Source organism: Silurus aristotelis (genome assembly GCF_946808225.1).
Source record: "Silurus aristotelis genome assembly, chromosome: 12".
Lineage (NCBI taxonomy): Eukaryota > Metazoa > Chordata > Actinopteri > Siluriformes > Siluridae > Silurus > Silurus aristotelis.
In genome coordinates, this window is record NC_139585.1 from 20,193,449 (window position 1) to 20,217,910 (window position 24,462).

General features: G+C 37.8%; 4 protein-coding genes across 4 annotated transcripts in view; 3 read left to right on the plus strand and 1 right to left on the minus strand.

Moving 5' to 3' along the window:
• lsm12b (LSM12 homolog b) overlaps positions 1-2,680 on the plus strand; it is a 10,769-nt gene extending 8,089 nt beyond the window's left edge. The window contains exons 4-5 of the mRNA XM_083555770.1: positions 1,186-1,312; positions 1,936-2,680. Coding sequence (XP_083411896.1) covers positions 1,186-1,312; positions 1,936-2,028 — 220 coding nt within the window. The 3' untranslated portion in view covers positions 2,029-2,680. The remainder of the gene's footprint in view (positions 1-1,185; positions 1,313-1,935) is intronic.
• Positions 2,681-4,800: 2,120 nt separating this feature from the next.
• On the minus strand, positions 4,801-7,706 carry tmem101 (transmembrane protein 101). Its single transcript, XM_083556246.1, has 4 exons — positions 7,528-7,706; positions 6,420-6,600; positions 5,853-5,999; positions 4,801-5,727 (listed from the first exon to the last, which is right to left on the minus strand). The coding sequence occupies exons 1-4, from the start codon at positions 7,656-7,658 to the stop codon at positions 5,419-5,421; spliced, it is 768 nt and encodes a 255-aa protein (XP_083412372.1). The 5' UTR covers positions 7,659-7,706; the 3' UTR covers positions 4,801-5,418.
• A 2,011-nt stretch (positions 7,707-9,717) lies between these two features.
• gngt2b (guanine nucleotide binding protein (G protein), gamma transducing activity polypeptide 2b) lies at positions 9,718-11,030 on the plus strand. Its single transcript, XM_083556247.1, has 3 exons — positions 9,718-9,863; positions 10,086-10,174; positions 10,610-11,030. The coding sequence occupies exons 2-3, from the start codon at positions 10,091-10,093 to the stop codon at positions 10,733-10,735; spliced, it is 210 nt and encodes a 69-aa protein (XP_083412373.1). The 5' UTR covers positions 9,718-9,863; positions 10,086-10,090; the 3' UTR covers positions 10,736-11,030.
• A 1,350-nt stretch (positions 11,031-12,380) lies between these two features.
• LOC310734689 (inactive all-trans-retinol 13,14-reductase) lies at positions 12,381-23,672 on the plus strand. Its single transcript, XM_083557046.1, has 12 exons — positions 12,381-12,463; positions 14,395-14,552; positions 14,982-15,164; positions 17,816-18,057; positions 18,147-18,342; positions 20,024-20,221; positions 20,499-20,618; positions 20,697-20,835; positions 21,791-21,900; positions 22,204-22,370; positions 22,835-22,994; positions 23,303-23,672. The coding sequence occupies exons 2-12, from the start codon at positions 14,396-14,398 to the stop codon at positions 23,467-23,469; spliced, it is 1,839 nt and encodes a 612-aa protein (XP_083413172.1). The 5' UTR covers positions 12,381-12,463; position 14,395; the 3' UTR covers positions 23,470-23,672.
• Positions 23,673-24,462: the final 790 nt, after the last annotated feature.

The window sequence follows — 24,462 nt, forward strand, 5'->3', positions numbered from 1 at the left end:
TCGTGTAACCATGCAAGCCACACGTCCTATTCATCGTTTTCATGTTTTTGTCTGCTTGACAGGACCATACTAATCTTGTATTAGAGCAGTTAAAATCTAGTGTACAATTTTCTCATACTGATCACTGGATGTTCAACATGGCACCTCTAAGAAGATTAGTAACACTAAAACGTAGTTACAGTACACTGGCCAGGGTCATACAGGACGGGTTCCACTTGGAACAGGTCTCGCAAGGGTCGATCAAAGAAGTTGAGTCCTCATGCTGTGCGTCAGGTGCAGAAGCTGCTTTAAAAAAAAAAAAACATGAGTGTTGTAGCTTTGTTTAAGAGGTTGCAAAAGCAGAAGGTCCGCTTGTTAGTTCTCAGACCATATACTGCACACTGCAACTTGTTAAACTCAGATGGTGTCCAGCATGTGTGGTGACAACCTGGTGAGGAGAACCAAGAAAATTGTCTTGCCTGCAGCCAAGTGTTGTGGTTATAGCATCATATTCCAGGGCTGCATGAGTACTGCTAGTACTGGGGAGCTGTGGTTCATTTGAGGAAAACATGGATTCGTACATGTACTGTGACATTCTGAAGCAGAACATGATGCCCTCCCTTCAGAAACGGGGCCGAACTGCAGTTTGAGCTCGTTATCCAACATAAATCATTAGCCAAGATGACAACCGCTTTGCTGAGGAAGCTAAAGGTGATTGAGTCGCCAAGTACGTCTCAAGACCTGAACCCTATTGAGCACCTGTGGGGCATCCCCAAGCGGAAGGTGGAGAAGCGCCATGTGTCTAACCTCCACAGCTCCATGATGCCATTATGAATGAGTGGAAGAGGATCCCAGCAACAACCTGTGCAGCTCTAGTGAATTCCATGCTGCAGAATACATTTAGGGCCAATCTGCTTTAAAATATTTGCCTGGGAAAGACCTTGCTGATGTATGAGACCTTGTGTCTTGTTGCTGTGCTGAGTCTTGCCATGGTGTATGTCCTGTGACATGAAACAATAAGGGGGAAGAAATGCAAAACATAAAACTGTCGGGTTTTTTAAAATTATTATTATTATTATTAACGCGGTTTATTTTATATTGACACTTTTTGAACATCAACAGTTTAGATAACACCCCTTGTACTGTATATTACCACAAGTTACTTACAAGTCAACACTTCTTTCTAAACTTCGATTTCTCTTCCAGCATTAAAGACTGTAAATGGCAGGAGAAGAACATTATTGTGATGGACGACGTCGTCATCTCACCACCTTATCAGGTGGAAAATTGCAAAGGCAAAGAGGGAAGTGCTTTAAGTCATATACGCAAAATTGTGAGTTTCTCTTTCATCTCATTTAACAGTTTATAATTTCGTTGAACTTATGTTTAATGTTTGGGGGGGAAAAGGTTTCTAGAGTGTCATAATAATGAATACACTGCAATATTTAAAAGGATTAAATGCATTCTAGTGAACATTTATCCCACTGTGATGCCTAATCTATTTAGACAAATGTTATAAAAAATAATGAAATCAACAGCTGGTTGTTCCTGCTGTCAAATAACCGGCTTCAATCACTAATAAAACGCTGTTAACCGTAAGCTTTGGTTATTAAGCAACATAACAAAAGTTTAGGGCATTATGCAGATAGACTACAGTGTTTTATAAAGCCTGGTTTAGTAACACTGCATTATAATGTGGTCACAGGTGTGTGGATATTAAGTGTTTAAAGTTTGGCTTAGCCAATCAACTTTAAAACCAAATCCATCCCTATTATAAAGGAAAATTGGCAGCCATTAATTATTTTCTTGTAACATCATTCCTGCTGTGTGTTGTTCCTTACCTTAAGGAAGTACGTGTAACGTTCTTTCTCATGTATAGAATTGCAATGGTGTTTGTTTTTGATAATCTCACGCGAAGTAAAGATCTTGTTTTTCAATTATCTCTCTTTGCCACAGGTTGAGAAACATTTTAGAGACGTGGAAACGCAGAAGTCAATGCAGCGTTCACAAGCACAGCAAACACAAAAGGAGTCGTCGTTATCATCCTGAGGTGATGGGGCAGGGCACGGATTGGCCAGAGAGGGCACGTTGGGTACCGACCGGCATCCTGAAAGCTGAACGAGAACGGCACTTCCCTCTCCCTCTCTCTTTCTCTCTCTCTCTGTCTGTCTGTCTCCTCTCCTCCTCCCCACCATTCAGTGTCACAGTAAGAGGGTGGGGCGGTCACCAAGGGACCCCGGGTCTGCCAGATCAAATAGAAAAAACAAAACAAAAAAAAAAAACAGAAAAACACGGACAAAAAAAATCTGATAAAAAAGTGAGGGTGGAAAGACTTGATTCTAAATTAGACTTTATAAAGATAATTTAAAATACCAACTATTAAGCAACCCATAGTTTTCCTAACTAACTCAACATCTCTCTCTCCTTCTTTCCTTATTTCTCTGTGCCCTCCTATTCCACCTTCCCTCCATTTATTTTCATCCCCTCTTCGTCTTCAATTCCATTTTCTCAAAAAAAGGAAAAAAAAACTCAAGCAGTCAGAAAAGCACGTTAGCTTTGTTTCCTTTCCTTACCACTTTTTCTTCATGTCTCCATGTTCATGTGTCTGTATTTTCTGTATTTTAAACAAGATGTGACTTGAAACGCCACAGTTTAAAAAGGACATTTTCTAAAATAAAAGTAACAAAAATTCTGACTGTAATGCTGTAATTTTCTCTTTGTATTAAAAAAATTATATCTCTCTCAAAACACCAAAAAACGAAGCATAAAAACTGTTGATGCATATGTATATCCTCTACATCAGGGGTGTCAAACTCAATTGCACAGGGGGCCAAAACTCAAAGCACACTTTCGGTCGCGGTCTGAACAGGAGAAACAGACTCAAACTAAATGTTGTTTTTTACACATTAATATGAAATTTAAAAAGACAGGAATATTATTCCAGAATAAATCAACTTAAACTTTAAATAACAAAATATTTTACTCTCCATAAAAATATCTCCTGTCAAACACAAGACGTCGCTCACCTTCATCATGCAGCAGTTCAGAAACTCTCCCTCGGTAAATGGCCGGGATGATTTCTACTCTGATTTCACAGCAGCTTTACTTTTGATTTTGCTCTGGTGAAAAATGTCTGCTGAAATGTCAAATTCTTCTTTAAATCTTCTACTTTCTGTATCTTCTGCTCTGCATTCAGGTTTTTCAGATTATACTGATGATTTGTCTCGTAGTGCCGTCTTAATTCCTTAATTACAGCCACATTCGCTCCACAAATAAGACACACGTAAGTCAGTAAACATATATTCAGCCTCCCATTGGTTTTCAGAATCAACTTTTTCTCTTCACCACTGTGAGGGGCTTCGCAATAAGTTTAAAGTAGGGTTGTAGACATCAACAGACGCTTGACTTGATTGACGCTGGAATGTTCCCGGGTAGCCTAGCATTCGGCAAGGCAGCTGAAGCGCTGCATTATGGGATCTGTAGTTGGTGTGTTATCAGTGCTTCATATCGCCGGGCCATTAATAACAATAATAGATATAATTAAAATAGCGGGCCGGATATAAGAGTTTGACACACATGCTCTACATGATCAGCAACCTTTCTGCTGAGACAGTTATTATATAAATATTAAACAATTCTTTTCTTTAATAGTTAGTTTAAACACTGATATATGCTGAATATATACTTTAGAAATGCTGCATCGGGTTCAACTCTGATTATTAGGTATGTGGTATGAATGCAAACACGTGCAGTCTGCTGTATCAAGCACTGAACCTGTGGGCATTAATGTTTGGCCCATATGTAGTTCTTCCCCAAACTGTTACCACAAAGCACACAATCTTACAGGATGTCTTTGGATGCAGTAGCATAAAATGTTCCCTTATCTTGAACTCGAAGACCCTAACCTGTTCCAACATGACTATGCCCTTGTCCACAAAGCAAACTCCACGAAGATATTCTATACATGGGTTGTAATGAAACATCTTGAGTGGCCTGCTATAGAGCTCTAAACTCTAAACACCTTTTGAGATGAATTGGAACGCTGACTGCACCCCAGGCCTCCTCACATCAGTACCTGACTACTTACACCCTTGTGTGATTGAGCACAAATCGCCACAAGCGCACTCCAAAATCTAGTGGAACATCTTCCCAGAAGAGTGGCCATTATTATAACCGCAAATGAGAACTAAATGGGATGTTTGCAAAGTACAAATAAATCTTATGGTCACTATACGAACAAACTTTTGTCCCTTTAGTGTGTAGGCAGTAAATGATCAGTGATTGGTAGGATGTGACTGTGAAATGGAGTGGATTACTGTATTAAATGTATTTAGAGTAGAAAATTGGTGTGATTACAATTTTTAGTAATTGAAGCACTACCTTGTTCTATTTATAGGTGAAAGAGCATCTATGAAGCCAGTTTCCTCCTGTTATTACTTGTGCAATAAAGGCTCAAGACACCAATTACATTTTCTGGGAAGATTACAAAAAAAGGCAGCAGTCACGTTACCGAGAAACCACACAGACCTCACGTAGGGTGTATTCTGCCTTGTTCTAGGATGTCCCCCAGAATAGGCACTGTGATACTGACCAAGATAAAGCATTAAAGATGTTTGGTGTATGGAAGTGATAACTGGTGTTCGGGTGAGTAGAGAGTTCAAATCCCAGCAGCACCAAAACTGCCACTTATCCCTCAACTGTTTCACTTGTAAATAGGATGATTTCTTTGTGGTCTGCAAATTGAGTGGCCTGAGGGATGCATGTGGATGGGTGGGGGATCAAATAGGATGTCAACAATCACAAAATAAAAAGCACATCGAATAGAAACATCCATAGTTTAATAAACAACGATGCATTGATATTTAATCAGAAATAAGGTAGTGCTATGAGCTGCCAATGTAGCAGTCTTGGAATTGTTCAAGACACCTGACCAAAAAATCTCCATGTTTTCAAATAATATACAGCAAAACAGCCTTTTTACAAAGTCCTAATTAATAATCTGTTTTTAAGACTTGTTGAAAATCCTCCATAAATAAAAAGAAAATCTGACATGATTGTAAACAGTCACTTAAGAATCGATTTGTTTTCTTCAGGCAAAAATGCAGCAAGGTAAAATCTGGACTAATAAATAACTTGTTCGTCAATATCTAGAATAATGACGGAATTGTTCCAATTCAACCCTGAGAAGCAGGAAACATGGTGATCTGAAATCGGTGTGTATAAATAGTGTGGCATCTCTTCAATGTAGTGAACCACCTCCAGCTCATTACACATCAGAGTCATAATGTCAGTCACAAAGCGTTAGCATCTGAAATGTTTTCTGCATTGAAGCTGAAAGCTGTCGCACTATTTCAATTATTGAGCACATTATTTGGAGCTACTGTTCAGTGCAGTTTTATGGTTTGCATGTAGCTTTTGTCCACTGTTTGTTTTAAGTGTTTATCCATCGGTCCCGAGGATGAGCACAGCTCCGAAGATGGCTATGTTATGTCCGATCAGCTTCATTTGGTTCCAGAACTCGACGCGGCGTGTGCGGTGCCAGTAGCCGAGATTGCCGTCGATGAACAGAATGATCAGCGGGAGGAGCACGGCTAAGATCTGGGACGCTAAACGCACGTAGTACCCCGAGAGGAAGGAGAGAGCAAGCATGCCGAAGAGAATGACCAGGAGCTGGAGGGTTATCTCACCACCAGGGATGTGGTCCAAGTATGCCGACCTGTCCTCTTGACTGTGCTGGAGGGAGTAAACCTAGTGAACGAGAATGGGAGCATCGATCACCATGAAAGTGGGTTCAAACTTTAGCAACAATTTGATCATTAACTACACACAAAACCACAGATGCCAGAAAGTGAGTTTTGAACTAAAAAGCTTACCAAACAGATTAAGTAGATTCCTAAGAAGACTTGGCCAGTGGACTGTAGTGAGCGTGTGCGTGGTTTCTGCCTGTATACTTCTCCTGCTCCACTCGCCAGCACTAGAAAAGCTCCGATAACAGCCATGGCTCTCGAGTACATCCTGACCTGAGGAACATGCAACATTGTAAGAAAAGAAAGAAAGAGGCAATTTCTTAAACATATTCTTTGCATATCCCAGCAAAGTTAGAAAGCTGGGGTCAGAACACAGGGTCAGCCATGATACAGTGCCCTGGAGCACAAAGGGGTAGGGGCTTTGCTCAGGGGCCCCAAGGGGCCTTAACCACTGAGCTAGCCATGAATCGAAATATCAGGTACATTACTTGAGCAGACGCCCTTCTCCATGCAGACTTATAATTATCTCATTCATACAACTGAGCAGATGAGGGTCTGCAGTGGCAGCATAGTGGTGGTGGGACTTGAACTCCCAACCTTCTGATCACTGAGCTACCCCTCACCCCTGTGTGCAGCTTCAGGCAGTTTAGGTTCTAAATACATTCAATTAGATGCCTCCCACTTCACACATACCTTTAACCAGTCTCCATAATGGACATGGCCACCTACGTAGGACGCGTACGTGCTGAAAGCCAGCTGGATCGCGGCAGCGAGTGCAAACCACCTCCTCTTCACCCCGAACGACATGAAACTGGCACACAACACTGCTGCTGCCATGTCAACATACAAGAGCGGCACCTGGATGTCCGGCTTCCTGAAAATACATTGGACATTACAGAGCTGCTGAATGCTCGATTCTGATTGGCTAAGAAAATGTTGTGGGTTTTTTTTTTTTGCATTTCTAATATTTACATGTTTATCAACGAGCTTGTTCTATTATAGTTCTATATACAAAAGCAATAATTATTCAACATTTAGGTTCGGAGTCTCCAGTGTCAGTGCTGTGTAAATTCTTTTCTAACGTGATTTACAGGTAGTCGTAGATTTACGGCCCGACAGACCGGTCGTAACACGATCATGGCTAGTGATAGTGGTCGTAAGTTGCATAGGTCGTAAGTCGACGACTACTTGTATTTCAATATTTAACAAAAAAAAGTATGCTACTAACAGATTAATAGTTAAAATGGTCTGCAGTTTCAGCCGTCTGAGAAACAGGAACACTGCAGGATGTAGTGTTATATGAACATAACTTGAACAGAACAGTGCAGAATCATACAAACATTGTTTATAAGTTTCCTATAACAGCGAAAATAACAGTTGTTGTGGCATCTTATACTGTCCTTTTATTTTTTTTAACCATCTGAGCGGCATGTTGTCTAAGATGTCATTTCCATAACCACTTAACCCACAAAAAAGCTAATTTAGGGGTTTTGAGATCACAAAGCATGGCAGCTGGCTCAACTCCATCCAGATGTGTACGCAGATCCCGGAAGTACCGTGGCGATTTCTTTGGTTCCACGTAAATCCGCTTCTTGCTGTGTCTATAAGTTTACTAAATGAAGTGCCAAATACAGCAAACTTCACGAGCCATTTGAGACGGAGCCAACAAACACGTACAACTACAGGAAAGATTTGCGGACTGATCTGGTTTCATGTGAAACGTCTTTCAATAAAACCTGAATTCCTCGTACTTACTCTATGCTAACATGCTAATATAGATGCCCACTACATATTTTTTTACCTTTTCACATCGGCCCGCTCGGCAAACAGCATAAGCATGCTGAAGCAGTTCCAAAACCCAAATCTGGTCAGAATAAACGCTCCGAACTGAGAGATGAACCGCAGCATTTGTCGTTTACTCGGAGCCGCCATGATTACTGAGGGCGGAAGTGATCTCTTCCTCTATTGACCAGGACATGCGTAGTGAGAGGGTGGAGACTCGTTGCTGACCCCTAGTGTCGAAATTGATAAGCGAAATCAATACATTTTTTTATTCATCAGTAAATAAATTCATATATATATATATATATATATATATATAAAAAATTTTTTATTATTATTATTATAATGTATATATTTTTGTATTTCTGTAACCTTATCGATTCAACATGAAATTTGGGCGACCCTGAGTTATCAACAATTGTTTGAAACCAGTGCGAGCTCATTTTGAATCCATTGCCATTAGGTATAATGGAGCAGTAGAGTGGTGTAATATTGTATCATCACTGTTTTAGCCGTTTCTTCTAAATTACGCATCCATGTTGTAGCATGGTGAGCAGACGGGACACAATAATGATGTCCTATCTGGTAATGATGCCAAAATTCCCTTTGCACAGCACTTCCACTATCACTATTCTTATAAAAGGCTTTTTTAGTAAACGCTTCCCACTCCGCTTCTCCATTATGGCAAGGGGTTCTAAAGGAGGCCGCACTGGTTCCGAACAATTGCTGACACCCTAGGTTCAACAACTCCTAGATCCAAAATGTCCCCCTTCCCTGTGCCACCCTGTATAAAGACCACAATAAAAGTTTCAACCTACGCATTGTAGTGCTATATTGCTGCTATAAGCACAACGGGCTTAAGCTAGGGGCCTGTGCCTCTTCATCATTTTTAATGATAATAATAAACTAAAATGTCTCAGGCCTTCTGAATGACTCAACTCTCACCAGGGACAGCTTCCATTTTACTGCCTTCTTTGGACCAGGCTCCATAAACGATAAAGCAGATGCTTTTCATGAATGCACCCAACCAAGACATTCTCACAAGGTCGCTGTTTGTGGATGAACTATTTTAGGACCTTGATCAAGACATAAACGGTGCTAGCTGCCTTAACTCTATAAGCATGTGCCATCAAGGAAAGACCCCTCATTTACTGCCCAAACATTACATAGAAAAATGGAGTCTTAATAGAAGTCACTTCAAATGAGAATTTGGATAGGAGAGTGTGGAAATTTTTATGCATATTATTATGCATGTGGAATGTTTGAAGGCAATGTATAAAAACTGTGTTCCTGGTGAGGCTTGAAATCACAATCTCAGTATTGCTTCACCTGTTCTGCTGTATAAGTACTATGCACTAACCGATTGTGCCATTGGAGCACGCCATTGCTTCCATTTCTTCCATTCTTTTTTGTGAGTTTGGTGTGTTTTTTTCTTTCACCCAACAATCAATAAGTGCAGATGTTTTCTGGGCACGTTTTTTGCCCCTTGCATTATTTTTTATTTCTTAGTACACAAGAAAAGTACTCTATTTCAGTAACGCAAATAAATATCATTTCTTACTTTCCACCTTTACCCATCCCTGACCATGTGGCAGTGGTATATGCCTCCTGCTATACCACTGCCCACATTACCCACAGCCTCAGAAAATGCAGAGTTCGTGTCTAATCACGTTTAAATACTATGGTTTATAGAAAGATATAGGACGTGAGAGAGAACCACATTTTATTTCTCAGTAGCCAAATAGCTCATTCTTCCAGATTTTCCATACCAAGCATTTGAATTATGTTCCCTATGTTTGTATTTAATCAGTGTTTGTCTTCTTGTTAACTGATCATAATTTTGCCCTGTGAAAACCAGATTTGCCTTTTTTTGGATTTCGAATGGGATTTTGTGATTTGCATTTGTTTGTTTGTTTTCCTTGTATACTTTCCAAGTATAGTCATTTTTCTCAGTTGCATTTAAACACACTGTAATATTAATTGAAAGTTTGTGAGTCTAATGTTTTGAAATGTGTTGTTCGAAGTTAGTTTGTGGGATATTTGTAGGTTGTAATAACCAGGTTTATCGTCAGGAGTGGCCTACTTTGCTGTCCTTCTTCTCCCATGTGTTCTCAATGAGCTTTAGAGCCTGGAGCCATCTGACCACCTCTGATTTGTCATAATGAGATTAACAGGGATTGATGACATCATTGGTGACCAGGATCAAGTTAAAAACAAAGCCTAGGCATGAAATGAAGAGGAGAGGAGTGAGAAAAAGGAGCTCAGTTCCCTCAGTCAGGTGTGGAGACAGGCTGATGATATCCTAGGTGACATTGAGAGATTACTTGAATGACTGAAGGTCCCACCATTGAACAGGTAAGAAGAAGTGCTTTGACTTGATGTATGGATGCAAGCTTTAGGATAATCTATTTTTGAAGACAAATATGTTCAGTAACATTTCAAAGAATAAATCCATTTTATTACCTATATTACTATATCTATTCATCATCATTTATATTGTCTCGAACAAGTCCAAAAAATCAATAGCAGTTTTTTTTTGTTGGTGTTTCATTCATATTAAATTCTATATGAAAACAGGTAAGATGGCACGGGACATGTCTGATAAGGACATCATGAAAATGGAGCTGGAGCAGCTGCAGATAGAAGTTAGCACGCCCCGGGTTGCAGTGAGTTATCTCATCATCCATCCAGTGTCTATCCAAGAAAAAAAATTCTACCTTTATACAGACACAATCGATCTGCAGACAATATAAGAGCAAGTCTGAAGGCCATAAACTCAGCTACTGACAAAATGTGCTAATAATTCGTTTGTAATTCTTTGTGTCTTTCCAAAAAAAAAAAACGAATTAAGGGAAACAATTGAACAGAATATATAGATTTGTCTCCGATAATTTCATAAGATACTACATAAAAACCACCATTAGGAATTGGAGCCATGTTTATCTAGGTAATATCAATCCATATTCAGTTAAATGTTGACAAATGTTTGAAAAAAAAATTGCTGCTACGTTATTGAGCACATACTTGTCTTACTCATCACACACAAATTAATTATTATTTATTAGTGACTTTGAATAACTTCATTTCATTCTTATTTCCAGATGTCTAAAACGACCCCAGAGCTTGTCTCTTTCATTGAGGCGGCATCTGCAGAAGACCCCTTAATCAAGGGAGTTCCTGAAGACAAGAACCCCTTTAAGGAAAAAGGAGGTTGTGTTATTACATAGCGATGGCCCACAATAATAACAAAAGGCTTCAAGAAGTGCTGATTACAGGGGTTTCCCATTTTGTACTTTCTACAGGCAAAAAATAAATTTACTTCCTCAATTTTCTCATTAGATTCATCATTTATTTAGACTTAAAAAAGTAGAAGCACAAGACACTTCTTCACCCTTTTACTTATCTGATGGATCCTTTTTTGACTCGTTTGTGCACATCTGTATGGTACTTTTTGAGAGGAAAATCTATAGTGTATATAGTGAACATTAGTAAATAAGTGAATAAAATGTAATTGAACTAAAAGCCTTTTCTCATTATTTGTATTAAATTCCATGATACATATAGTGTGTCTAGTTATTAGTTAAAATACATTCTTTTTTCCTAATTAGCTACATGTATAGCTGATGATAGATTTCTTGTAACTTAATCTTATAACTGATAAAAGACATGCATATGTGTAGCTTCACAGATGTCCCAATATCGGTTAATGCTAAGGAGATCTGTGCATAAGCCCTCTCCCGGTTGACTAAGGCATGCTTCCTACCTGCCTGTCAAATAGCTTAATCCTATTTCCTGAACTTCATCTCAGGATCAAGAGCTAAGCATTTTATCCTATTACCTTATTGTCCCTCAAACTCACTTCAACCTCTATCTGTTCTCCTTACTGCTCTTTGGGTCTGTAGGAGCAAAGTAGAATGAAGTGGACAATCTTTTATAATGTATGAATTATAAGAACACATTAGTTTAATGCCAATTAATAATGAATGAATTTCACTTATAACAAATAAACACAATAATAAAAAAATAATAAATCATCCATTTATCTTTAGTAACTGTGCATTATGCATGGGAATAGAGCACCATGCGCACACACACACACACACACACACACACACACACACACACACACACACACACACACACACAAACATACACACATTTATATCTAGGGGCAATTTAAAGTCACAAATCAGTCTGCTTGGATTAGTCAGTGGAAGGACACTGGAGAAAGAAGAAAATCTGTAGAAAAAGGAGTGGAGTTTGTAGGATAGATCTTCATGCTGGTTTACTCTGCGTGCCATATTAAGAATGTTAAATATCATCTTTAGCACATCACTCACTACTTTCATAAATGATTTAACACCGTCACTTTATTCTCTAATGCTTTTTTTTGTCTATTATTACTTTTTATTTTTTTCTATTTAAGTTATTGTCTATTCACTTCTTGTTGTATCTCAGCAAGCAAAGGTAACTCACATTAGACTCAAGTCATGGATTATAGTGGGTTTTTTGGGGGGATTGTGTTGTGTTTTGTTATTGCACTAGATTGAGCAAAACATTTTCCACCTCTGTCAGTAAGTTTGTAGCACCTCACCTCACGCATTTCAATGTATAGTTGCTATTGGTATATTGTTTATATTACAATTAAAATGACATAGATGAGACTTGTTATCAGTAAGTACTTTTTGACTTGCTTTTACTTTATATATATAAACTTAAAAAAAATGTGTATGTACTTTTATGTGTAACTGATCGTTAAGGATTAAAGGCGTTCAGCAGCTGAAAATGCTTTATTCTGAATCAGTGCTTCAGTAGAATATTTTCTCATCTGCGACAGTAGAGGGCGCCCATCTGTCAATTCTACACGCATTTTTGCTATCGAGTTCAGTTCCTGTTCACACAGTATATAAGGATTATTGGTCAGTGTGAAACCTTGCTGATTTTGTACAATTTACGTAAGTTATGATCTGCTCTCCTTGTTTTGATTGCTGTACTGTATATGACACTAGCCTTCCGCTGCTTCTTTGTTTACCTGTTCAGATGGCTTTTTGGATCTTGTGAAATACTGTGCAGTGGTATGTTTGCAGACATGCCTGTTTTACTGACTGTACTGCAGCTTTGGGCTTTGGTTTGGGGAACACATGAGATCACTGTTCTAGATTTGGTTTTGGTTGTGGAGATGATTGTGTTTGACTCTGTTTTTGAGTTTTGGGTTATGAACATTAAATCTATTAATAAACCTCCAGCACATAAAGCTTAACAACCTTTTAGACTTCTGTCAATTACATCCAAAGCAAACTTGAATTTAACAAAAGGTAATTCTTAAACCTTGTTGTTTAAAAAAACAGTTAATGGATTAACAGTTGCGACTGTCTTCGTAAAAGCAGAACCGGTATCCTCTCCTTTGTGCAAGCAGGAACAGGATGAGCACTTCCAAAACCCTACAAAACGACCTCCAGCAGACCACTGGTGTGAATGTCTCTGACCAAACAATCAGAATCAGACTTCATAAGTGTGGGCCCTGTGCTCACTGTTCGGCATTGTGGAGCTCAATTGACATTTACCATGGAACACCAGAATTGGCAGGTTCGCCACTGGTGCACTGTGCGTTTCACAGATGAAAGCAGGTTTACGTGAAAGGGTCTGGAGAAGCCGTGAAGAACGTTACGCTGCCTGTAACATCATTTAGCATGACAAGTTTTGATAGTGGGTCAGTGATGGTCTGGGGAGACATCCATGGAGGGACGCACAGATCTCTACAGTCTAGACCACCTGACTGCCATTAGGAATTGTGATGAAATCCTTCGACCCATTATCAGACCCTACGCTGGTGCAGTGGGTCCTGGGTTCCTCCTGTGCACGATAATGGCCTCATGTGGGTCGAGTGTATGCAAGCAGTTCATGGAGGATCAAGGAATTGATATCATTGACTGCATTGATATCTAGCCTGACCTAAATCCAGTAGAACTCCTCTGGGACATTATGTTTCTGTCCATCCAGTGCCACCAGGTTGAGCCTCAGACTGTCCAGGAGCTCAGTGAAGCTCTGGGCCAGATATGGGAGGGGATACCACAGGACACCATTTGTCATCTCATTAGGCCGTAATGCTGACATACAAACTCCTGAGTACCATTTTGAGTTGCTTCAATGAGATTTCAGCAAAATGGACAAGACTTAATTTGTTGAATGATTGTGTGCAAGTGCTCTGTGACAGACTGGTGTCTTATGCAAAGTACAGTATATTCCTGCTATATCCTAGGGTTTTCCCCAGAATAGGCACCAGATCCACTGTGATCTTGACCAAGATAAAGCATTGAATAAAGAGGTTTGTGTCAGAAAGCAATGTAGGGTGGGTTAGTGGTTAAGATGTTGGGATTCTGTAGGTTGTAAGTTGTGATTGTGAGGTGGTGTAAAAAATAATTTAACTGCTCTAATATAAGATGCACACATTTGTATCCTGTCAAGAAGACAAAAACTTGAACATGGGGGTGTACTCACTTTTGTGAGAATTATCCTCTTTGTACTTTCAGTGTACTATTAATAAATCAAATCTTGCTTTATTTATGCATTGGTCACATTTACTGTATATGAAACCCAGTAGCAATACGCACACTCATTATTTGCTTGTACATTAAATGTATTATGTGTATAACATTGCCAAACATTACATATATTATGTTACAGCTGATTATCACATCTTATCTTTATGGTTATACGAATAAATTGACTTTACTTTCTAGACCTTTAGCACTTGCTAGCTATAAAACTAGGTATGGGAGGGAATCTTTTCATCAGTTCTGCAACAATAATCAGTTCATACAACAGTACAGCAGAAAGTGTGCAGCATTACTCATTCTGTCTACAGCAATTGTGTTGTTTTCTTCAGGATGTGGTTTCTGGTGGTGTTGGTGTGGTTTTTGGTTTCGGCTATTGGTTCTTACTGGTATCTGTTCGGCAAACCAAGCCCTTTCTCAGTAGAATCAGTTAGACCTCCGGGTCCAATAGAGCTGGACCAGAAGAAGAGAGACAAAATTCTGAAGCAAGGTGAGTCCATGACGATACTGTACATATAATATTGCAAGCTAGAGCAGAAAATGCTTTCTTAAAGTAGAATCTTTTGCTCAAAAACAAAAAAAGTGAAATTAGAGACTTGATGATGATCGTATTAGCAATTTTTATTAAAAGAAAATAGGACAATATAACTAGTTTCACATATTCACACATTATTGGTAAAAAAAAATGGCATGTCATAAATCTTTATCTTGTTGTGCCTTATTTAGATTTGTCCAACAGAGTGTTAATAGATACTTAAACTGGTCTTATGATAAAGTAAACATTATGAAAGTTAGATTAATTTAATCATTCACTTATATTGAATAGAAATTTTTTTTCATATAAACTTTTACATAAACATTCTAAATAATATCTGAGTTTACACGACACACTCTTCTCACAATGATTTGTTTCTTGTAGGGTTCAAGAAAGAGAAGGTTCCAGAGAATCTGGATGCTATCGTGATTGGTAGTGGCATTGGTGGCCTGGCGGCAGCAGCAACTCTTGCTAAATTGGACAAGAGAGTGCTCGTGCTGGAGCAACATGAACAAGCTGGAGGCTGCTGCCACACATTTACTGAGAAAGGGTTTGAGTTTGATGTAGGTAAGAGATCATGCTATTCCATTTTGGACTTTGATTTTCTGCATGTATTCTTGCCTCATCACTAGTGTCTTTGTGATAAGCTACAAATCCATATGACTTTGACCAGAATAAAGTGGTAACTGAAGATGAAAGAACAGTCCCATGTTAAGGTTTTTTAAACCTTTTTTAAAACTAAACATTTGTTAGACAAAAGAACAAAAGGATTGGAAGAAAAGCTGTAAAAATAAAGACCCTGCATTCTAAGAAATTGAAATCATATTTATGATCATATCCTCCACATCATGCAGTCGCTTGTGCACATCATAAAAGCATTTCTCTTTGCTTTGATCAAATTGCGAACGTTATTGTACATTCATTTAATTGATTGTGTACAAGTGTCTTTTGTTTCCTACATTATCGGTTGTTTATGTTCATGTTGATCAAAATATATTATACTGGTTTCACCTGAATAATCTTAAAACATCTGTTCATTGTATACATCATTGATAGCAAAATGGTTAAACCAGTTGTCATAATCGGTGAAGCTTAAATTTTTATTAAACCTTTTTTTGTAAATGTGTCTTGAATTGATGAATTGTGCAGATGAATCTTGAATGTCACTAATGAAGGTGAGTGAGCGGCATCAAATCAACCAATAATCAACTAGTTCTCTGAAACAGGTCAAAGGTAAATCTTGCGAAGCTTTACAGTTTTTTAAATCAGAAATGAAATTCTCAAAACTACTTGTTCATCCTCCACATCATTTAGTCATTTGTGCTCATCATAAGAATATTTCTTGTTGCTTTAGTCAAATTGTGAATGCTTTTGTACATTCATTTAATCGATTGTGTACAAGTGTCTGCTGTTTCCCACATTATCAGTTGTTTGTTCATGTTGATTAAAATATATTATACTAGTTTCACCTGAGTCCCCTGGTGGTCTAGTGGTTAAGATGCAGCGCTCTCACCGCTGCGACCCGGGTTCGATTCCCGGTCAGGGAACCATCCCCAGCCACTCTTAGTGCCGGTCCCAAGCCCGGATAAATTGGGGAGGGTTGCGTTAGGAAGGGCATCCAGCGTAAAACATATGCCAAATCAAACGTGCGGAGGATCCGCTGTGGCGACCCCTAACGGGAGAAGCCGAAAGAAACTTTATACTAGTTTCACCTGAATAGTTTTAACCCCCAAAACATCTCAGTATTAGTTCATTGTATAAGTCATTGAATGCAAAATGGTTAAACCAGTTGTCATCATTTGTCATCTAAAATTTCTATTAAACATTTTTTTGTAAATGTGTTGAATTGATGAATTGTCAGATGATTCATGATCTGAATCGTGTCACTAATGAAGGAGAGTTTACATCATCAGATCAACCAATAATCAACTACCGTAATTTCCGGACTATTAAGCGCACCCAAATATAACCCGCACCCACTGAATTTTACAAAGATTTTTATTTTGAACATAAATATGCCGCACCTGTATATACTGTGTCTACACTGAGGAATTAATGAAAGACAGTGTCTGTTACATGGCTTGTATCTAAACAGTAGCCTACCAAGAAAGTCATTGTTCACTGTCTTCCTCCTTCCTTTCACAACAATTTATCTTTTGGCATCGTTGTGTGTTTGAAAATCACCATCGGTGAAGCTCTTCTCCCGATGCCGTGCAGCTCAGAACACAGGTGAAGTGCGTTTTTTTCATGCCCGGTTGTTTTCAGCATGATGAATGATTCGGATTTCCTGTAGACAGTCCGAGTGAGCGGCAGGTCAAACGTCAGAGGAACCTCATCCATATTTATGATGTGGTGCGGCCCGATTCAGTGGGAGCGCATCTGATTTAATATAAAGAGTTTCATTGGTTCACCTGAACCCGTTCGGCAATTTCATAGGTCTAATGTTATGGGGCTCAGTGTTTTGGCATGAAGTTTGTGAAACCTGGAAAAACCATAAATTAGCCGCTTCATTGTTTAAGCTGCGAGGTTGAAAGCGTGGGGAAAAAAGTAGCGTCTTATAGTCCGGAAAATACTGTAGTTCTCTAAAACAGGTCAAAGGTGAATCTTGTGAACCTTCAATTGAAGAGTGTATACAGACAGAGCAAAACACAGAATTATACATTTTGAAAATAGATGAACAACTAAGAAACAAACAAACACTTGTACAGTACAGTAAAAGTGTGAATCCTGTTCGGTTTCTTGCGATCAATATAAATCAAATATCCAATCAAATAAATATTGCTGCTGCTGAAATTCATAAATTTCGTACAAAAGAAATTTGAATTTTGTGCATTTTAAATCACTGTAATTTGACCCTTTGTTTATATCTTGTTTGTGAACAATGACGAAGGGACTTTTCGTTCTGATGGGAATGAGATGTTCATTGACACAAATACTTACTTTTGAGAGATAACCTGAAGATTTTGAGAAAAGTACAGGCTTTTGCAAGAAATCCAATGTGTTGTGCTGTTTGTACTAATTGTTTTGAGAATGCACTTACTGGTTAGCAGATATTTAGGATGATTGGAGAAATGCTCCAAAGCAACTGAGAAAAACTGTAAAAATCTCTGCTGTTATGTCTTTGCACCCAGGAGATGTGGTGACTGATATTACTTGTAAAGTATAGACTATATTTTTCAGATCAGAAATTTATATCCACTGTATATGTGTCTCTACAGGGCTACATTATATTGGTCAGCTACATGAGAACAGTCTGTTTAAGATCATCATGGACCAACTCACAGAAGGACAACTACAGTTTAAGGAACTAGACCAACACTTTGACACTGTAGTGATAGGTAGAGGAGAAGAAATCCGGAAATACACACTTCACAGCGGCAAAACTGAGATGGAAATGCATCTGAAAAAGCAGTTCCCTGATGATGCCAAAGCTGTAGAGGAATACTTTAAGATCATGAAGGTAAGGAATCTTTCTGATAGGAAAAGCTCTCAGCTTTTAGAGGATGCTTATAATTTCCAATACAAAAAATGCATACATTTTTATTTTAGATCTCAGCCAGGAAGACACACTATTTGGCTTCACTAAAGCTGATTCCTCAGTGGTTGGCACTTTTCCTGCTTAAGAGTGGCATTGCCGGCCTCTGCAGCTCCATCTTTCGACTTGTAAGCACTAATGCCACTGAAGTTGCAGAGAGTCTGACCTCTAACAAGGACCTCCACACAGTCTTCAACTATTTTTTCTATGGTGAGATACTGTTTGTTATCTGGCAGCTTAACCGGTCATGGGTGGCATTCTGCTAAAACAGGTACAAATGCTGCTTTGCAGCTCCAGGATCCTTGGTTCTATTCTTAGCTTGGGTTACTGTTCGAGTGCAGCTGATCATGTTCTCATTGAGTCTGTGTTCATTCAGATTCTCCAGTTTCACTGTACTGTCCAAAACTTGTTGGCAGGTGCCACAATTGGCATGTGAATTATCCCATGTAATAGACTCGCATCCCATCCAGGGTGTGTTTGCAGAATAGGCTTTGGAACCTGTATGTTCTTTCAATTCTATTAAAAAGAGTTCATAAATTTGAATTGAATAGCGATTTAAACGATTCAGATTAAAAAGGTACATTTGAAAAAAAGTAAATTGAACCCTCTTAGTCAATCTTTAATAACCATCAAAAAACTCTCTAAGCATGAGGAAGAAATCTTTAGAGAACCAGTGACAAAAGTGAACCCATCTTAATCTCCGTTACATTAAGGAGTGCAATAATTAATGAACAAATTAATTATATACAGTAATTATAAATAATCCTCTACTACTGTGTACTCTATGATCAGGAAATTTACTTAGTTTTTATCATGATGTCTAATTTGCTGAGTCATAGCTCACAGTAGTAATATTGTTAGTTTCAATTACAATCCAAAGTCACCTTCGTGGACTACTCTTGGATAATCTTGGATTCAGTACCGCAGCTTTCCTGTACGCGTTAGAGAGCGTTTACATTAACAATTTTTCATGTGAACTGCTCTGCTTTGGACTGAACTTCCGGTGTGAAAACTCCCTTAGTGGAACCTTTTAGAGTAATCTCATGTATTTTTACCTGGCCATATGGATTCAATTTCAGTAGCAGTGAGTGGTTTCTAATAGGGCTGCAATCAACGATTATTTTGATAAACGAGTAATCGGGCGATTACACAAGCGGTTGTGTTATCTTAATCTCTCACTAACCCCTAACTTCAGCAGCCCAAGTCATCGATAACGGTATTCGTTGACATCAAATTTCATTATTGATTATTATTGATTTGATTGATTACTGATAATAAAATGATCGTTGTTGCAGCACTGTCTCTGTGCTAAACCCAGACTGATATGTTTAAGGAATGTTACTTCTATGTATGTATGAGAACTGCCTAACTACAACTGTTTGTAGGATCTTAAGGATAAAAGGAGATTTGATGTTGGACTATAGTTGAAGTTTAGTTTAGTTTTAGTTTTTTTAATTAGAAGTTTGATTCATGCTATTTGGAAAAAAAATTGAGTGCATATCCAGTGTATTATATTTAGAATAGGTTTTTGTTAGATCATTTTTTCTGGTATTACCTGGTAGTATTCTGTCTCACAAAGGGTAGTAAGACATTCTAATTGCTGACCTGAAATGATTATATTGTTATCTATATAACAAGTATTACCATGCTATTGTTGATTATTAGAGATTATATTTGTTTTCTATGTTAATGATGTTATGGTCATTAGTGTAAATAAAAATAAAAGTTTTCAAAAGGAATATTTTTCTTTGCACAATTAAAAGAAAAATATTATTTTGACCGATGGTACATTTCCTTCGTATTAAGAGGACATTCCCCAAGAACAGGAATCCAAAAATGTGGTAATCCAAAAATGTTCTTACAATTGATTTTTTATTTTTTTTATTAATAGGCATTCCACCAAAAGTTTCCAGTTGTGTTATTAATGCCCTGCTGTTGCACCACTACAAGCGTGGAGCATATTACCCAAAAGGTGGCGCCAGTGAAATCCCATTCCACATCACCAAGGTCATCCAGAAGTTTGGGGGACGTGTGCTGGTCCGTGCTCCTGTAAATCGCATCCTGGTTGACAGTAAGGGAGCTGCATATGGTGAGTGACCATATGCAGTATTTCTGCTGCTAGCGAACTTTATACTGCCATTTTATATGGCATATCTACTAAAACGTCCTGTATATAATGTGGAAGCAGATACTGTGATATGTCAAATATTATATGAGGTTGTATATTCATCATGCTATAGATGATTTTCATACTTTTGACTATGTCACTGTACTGATGAAGTCTCTAAGATTTATAGTGTTCTGGACAGGGAAGTCTTTCCCTTTCTAAAGCTAAATTTCTAGACCAGGTTGTGCTTGTGTTATAGGTGTCACTGTGAAAAAAGACCAAGAGGATGTTGAAGTGCGAGCTCCTGTTATCATCTCGAACTGTGGAGTCTTCAACACCTTTCAAAAATTTCTTCCATTACATATACAATCCAAACCAGGTCAGCACTTTAACTATTAGTTCTTGCGTATATCTCACACTAAACTTGCCTGAAACATGCTGTAATTCCATGTTGCAGCGATTCAGGAGCGGCTGAATATGATGAGACCCGGACGAGGATGCCTTTTAGTGTTTTCAGGTTTCGATGCCACGCAGGAGGAACTGGGCATCACTTCAACCAACGTGTGGTCCTTTAGGACTAATGATATGGATGCAATGTCAGTACCAGGGAGTAAAAACCATTATGTATGATAGAAATTTGAATAATGTTGCCTTCGTCTATAGGTAAAAAAAAAAAAAAACCACATTAATCAAGTGCAGGATTTGTGTGGTACCATTACCACCACAGCACCTCATGACGTGTTTGGTGTTTGTCTTTTTATACCACAACTATTACATTTTTGTGAATAAATAAAACTGTGATTTTTTTTTTTTTATGGTTTATTTTTATATGTAATATTGTTTAATTATATAATTGTAAGCTTACACATGCATTACAAAGATTACACGTTTTTCATTTATAAATAACAATCTTTTCATCAATCTATTTTTAGCCATCAAACACAGTCCTGTGAACAAGTTTTTATTGTTTTGAAGTTTATATTATTTAATTTGGAATGACAGCTATTTACAAGTGCATTAATAGAAATAATTTAAACCACAGCCATCACTATTGACATAGCTGCAGTTGTATAAAGTAAATGACTCATTTAACAGCAGTGTGTTATCAATGCTTATATATTTAAAATAATACAGGAACTGCTGTTCATTTGTTATCTGCTGTGGCTAACAATACAAACACCCATAATAGTCTGAATTTTTGCAATTTTATTTTTAACACAAATTTTGCACTTTGTAATTAACTGCATATATTCCAACAGTGTAAAGGAAAAATAGTTTGGCCTAGTTTTCTCGTCAGTCTTGTTCTTATAAAAAGCCCCCAGGGTAGTGCTGCTGAGAAAAAGTTAACTCTGGCACAATCCCAGCTCTCAATTCTTCTACTTGGACATAGATTTATTCTTATTATTTTTCAGGCTATGAGAAGAACATAGCCAAATTTCTATACTTGATTCTTCAGCAGGATAATATGTACAGCTATTTCTGTTAGACACATATAGCAAAGTGACACTGCAGCACATTTTCACACTCTCTCAATGTTCTGTTTATTTAAAGGATGGATGAGTTCTTCAGTATGGGGAAGGATGAAGCTCCAGATAACATTCCCATGATGTACTTTACATTTCCATCTGCCAAAGATCCAACAGCAACAATCCGTCACCCGGGTACAACTGCAGGTTTCATTTTTGTAATGCAAGAACAGTGATTGGAGTTTTAGATACTGATTTCAAGCTCAAACCACATGCCAGCTTCTGTCCACTACTGTTCATACTGTGTGATTGCTGTCCTCTGCTGTCCATAGTGTGTGAATTTTGTCCTCTACTTTCCAGAGTGTGGGAATTCTGTTCACAAATGTCCATAGTGTGTAAATTCTGTCCTCTACTGTCTATAGTGTGTGAATTCTGTCCACTAATGTCCATACTGTGTGACTGTGACACAAATATTATTATGCCCTGTTCATTTTTCAGGTAAATCTTGCATGACCATTCTAACAATGGTAAATTATGAATGGTTTGAGGAGTGGAAGGACAGACCAGTGAGAAAAAGAGGGGATGACTATTTAGCCTACAAGATGAGATTTGCGAACAATCTCTTTGACTTGGTCTGCACTCACTACCCCAAACTGAGAGATAAGGTAGTCATCATTTCAGATATAGATTTGAGTAATGCCACTGTCTGTATTATTTTGTATTACAATTCATAGAATTAAAGGACAAGAAGAATTTATAAATGTATTATTGGAACACCTGTACTTCTCCTCATTCTTGCATCATTATCCAATCAGTCAGCCATGCATGGCAGCTGGAGTATAACTTGATGCAGATACAGGTCCAGAGTTTCAGTTAATGTTCACATCAAATATCAAAATGGAGAAACCAGCACAATGACTTTAACTCTGAATTCCCATGCACCAATGCTAACTGAAAATTAAAGCTCTTTACCTGCCTGAACATATGCCTTGTGCTACTGCGCCATGATTTGCATAAATAAAGAAGGGTACAGGTGTTCATTTTAGGTATGTCAGTGACGTTATTTGTAAATACACTACAAAACGTTTTTCATGCACTTTTATTTTTCTACCCCTTTTTTCCCTCTTAGTTGGTGTTTCAGGAAGTCTCCACTCCATTGTCTAACGAATACTATCTTGGTTCCTATTTGGGATCCATGTACTCAGCTGAGCACAACTTGGAACGCTTTCAGCCTGAGGCCCTTGCCAGAAATCGCTGTGAAACCCCTGTAAAAAATCTTTTCATTACAGGTATGAAAATGTGTGACATACAGTAGCTAAAGTTTCTATGGTTCTTAGTTATGCTTTTGTTTTGTTTTACTATATTGCATTTTTTCCTTCACATTAAACCCACTGACATTATTGCTGATTATTTAGAATCCAATATGCTTATTATAGAAATCCTTATGAAATGAATTATGAAAAACTGCTTATCCCCTGCCTTAATCAGTCAGTTTGTACTTTATTGTTATATTCCTGAATGCTCGGTTACTTGAGTTTAGCACATTGAACAGGTTTGTAATTTTTTGTTCACCCATTGTGTGTGTTTGGGTTCCCAGGTCAAGATGTGTTCAGCTGTGGCATTGCAGGTGCATTACATGGTGGCCTTCTCTGTGCATCCTCCGTGCTCAAACACATTGTGTACATTGACCTTTTGTTGCTAAAGAAGAAGCTGAAAAGAAAGAAGGCAAGAGAAACTACTGAACATGTTAAAAAGCTGATGTGAATCAATGGAAAATGTGACTGCACCTAATGGAAACTGACCTGCTAACTTGTGGAACAATAATTTTTTTTTTACATGCAGTCAGCATTTTTATGGTTTTTTTGCAAATTAGGAAACACTACTTTTTTTTTTTAGCCTTAATAAGATATAAACTAAACTGATAAATGAATGAATGGATAAAAGAAAAAAGCAAGTACATAATGCAATTAATTGAGTCGTGTCCTTCATTGGAGTGTCCTCTATTTAATGATGCTCTGTATTTTTTACTTTTCAACCTGCAAACTTCAGGTCTGAAATGAAATGTCATATTTATGGAAAAACTCAATTCTAGAACTAATTTGAATAGCTAAGTTACACACTTAGCTATACATGAGTTAACATTTATTTTATACTTGTAGTGTTGTAAGGAAAAAAAATGAAAAACAAACTAATAAATAGTAATTAAGCATTTTGAAGGAAATTTTGTCATTTAATGAAACATTTCTAGTAAGTTTCCACTTAAATGTAAATATAATATGTATATAATATTCATATTCTCAAAATGAATTTATGCATTGATTTGATTTATTTTGCAAAGTAAATTTAAACATGTTATATCCAAACAGCTGCATAATTCTTAATAAATACTCCAAAATATGTGTAGTGGTATCTGGGAGCAGGTTGTGTCTCCATGGATTGGATTTGTTTGTCCCGCAAATCACACAGTATTGTGAAATTTAAATGAACACCAAAGTAAATAAAAGCATTACAAAGTAATATGTGTGGTGTGGCAGGATGCATTATCCTGCGAAAGAGCCCACTGCCAGTAGGAAATATAATTGCTATGAAGGGGTGTACCTGGTGTGCAACAGCGTTAATGAATGTAAAACAACAACAACATAAATGCCAGGACCCCATTAAGCAACACACATGCCTACGCCCTTTTGAAAGATGTAAAAGAAACCATGACCAGGACAACTTTTTCCATGTGTGCATGGTTCAGGTTTGATGCACACA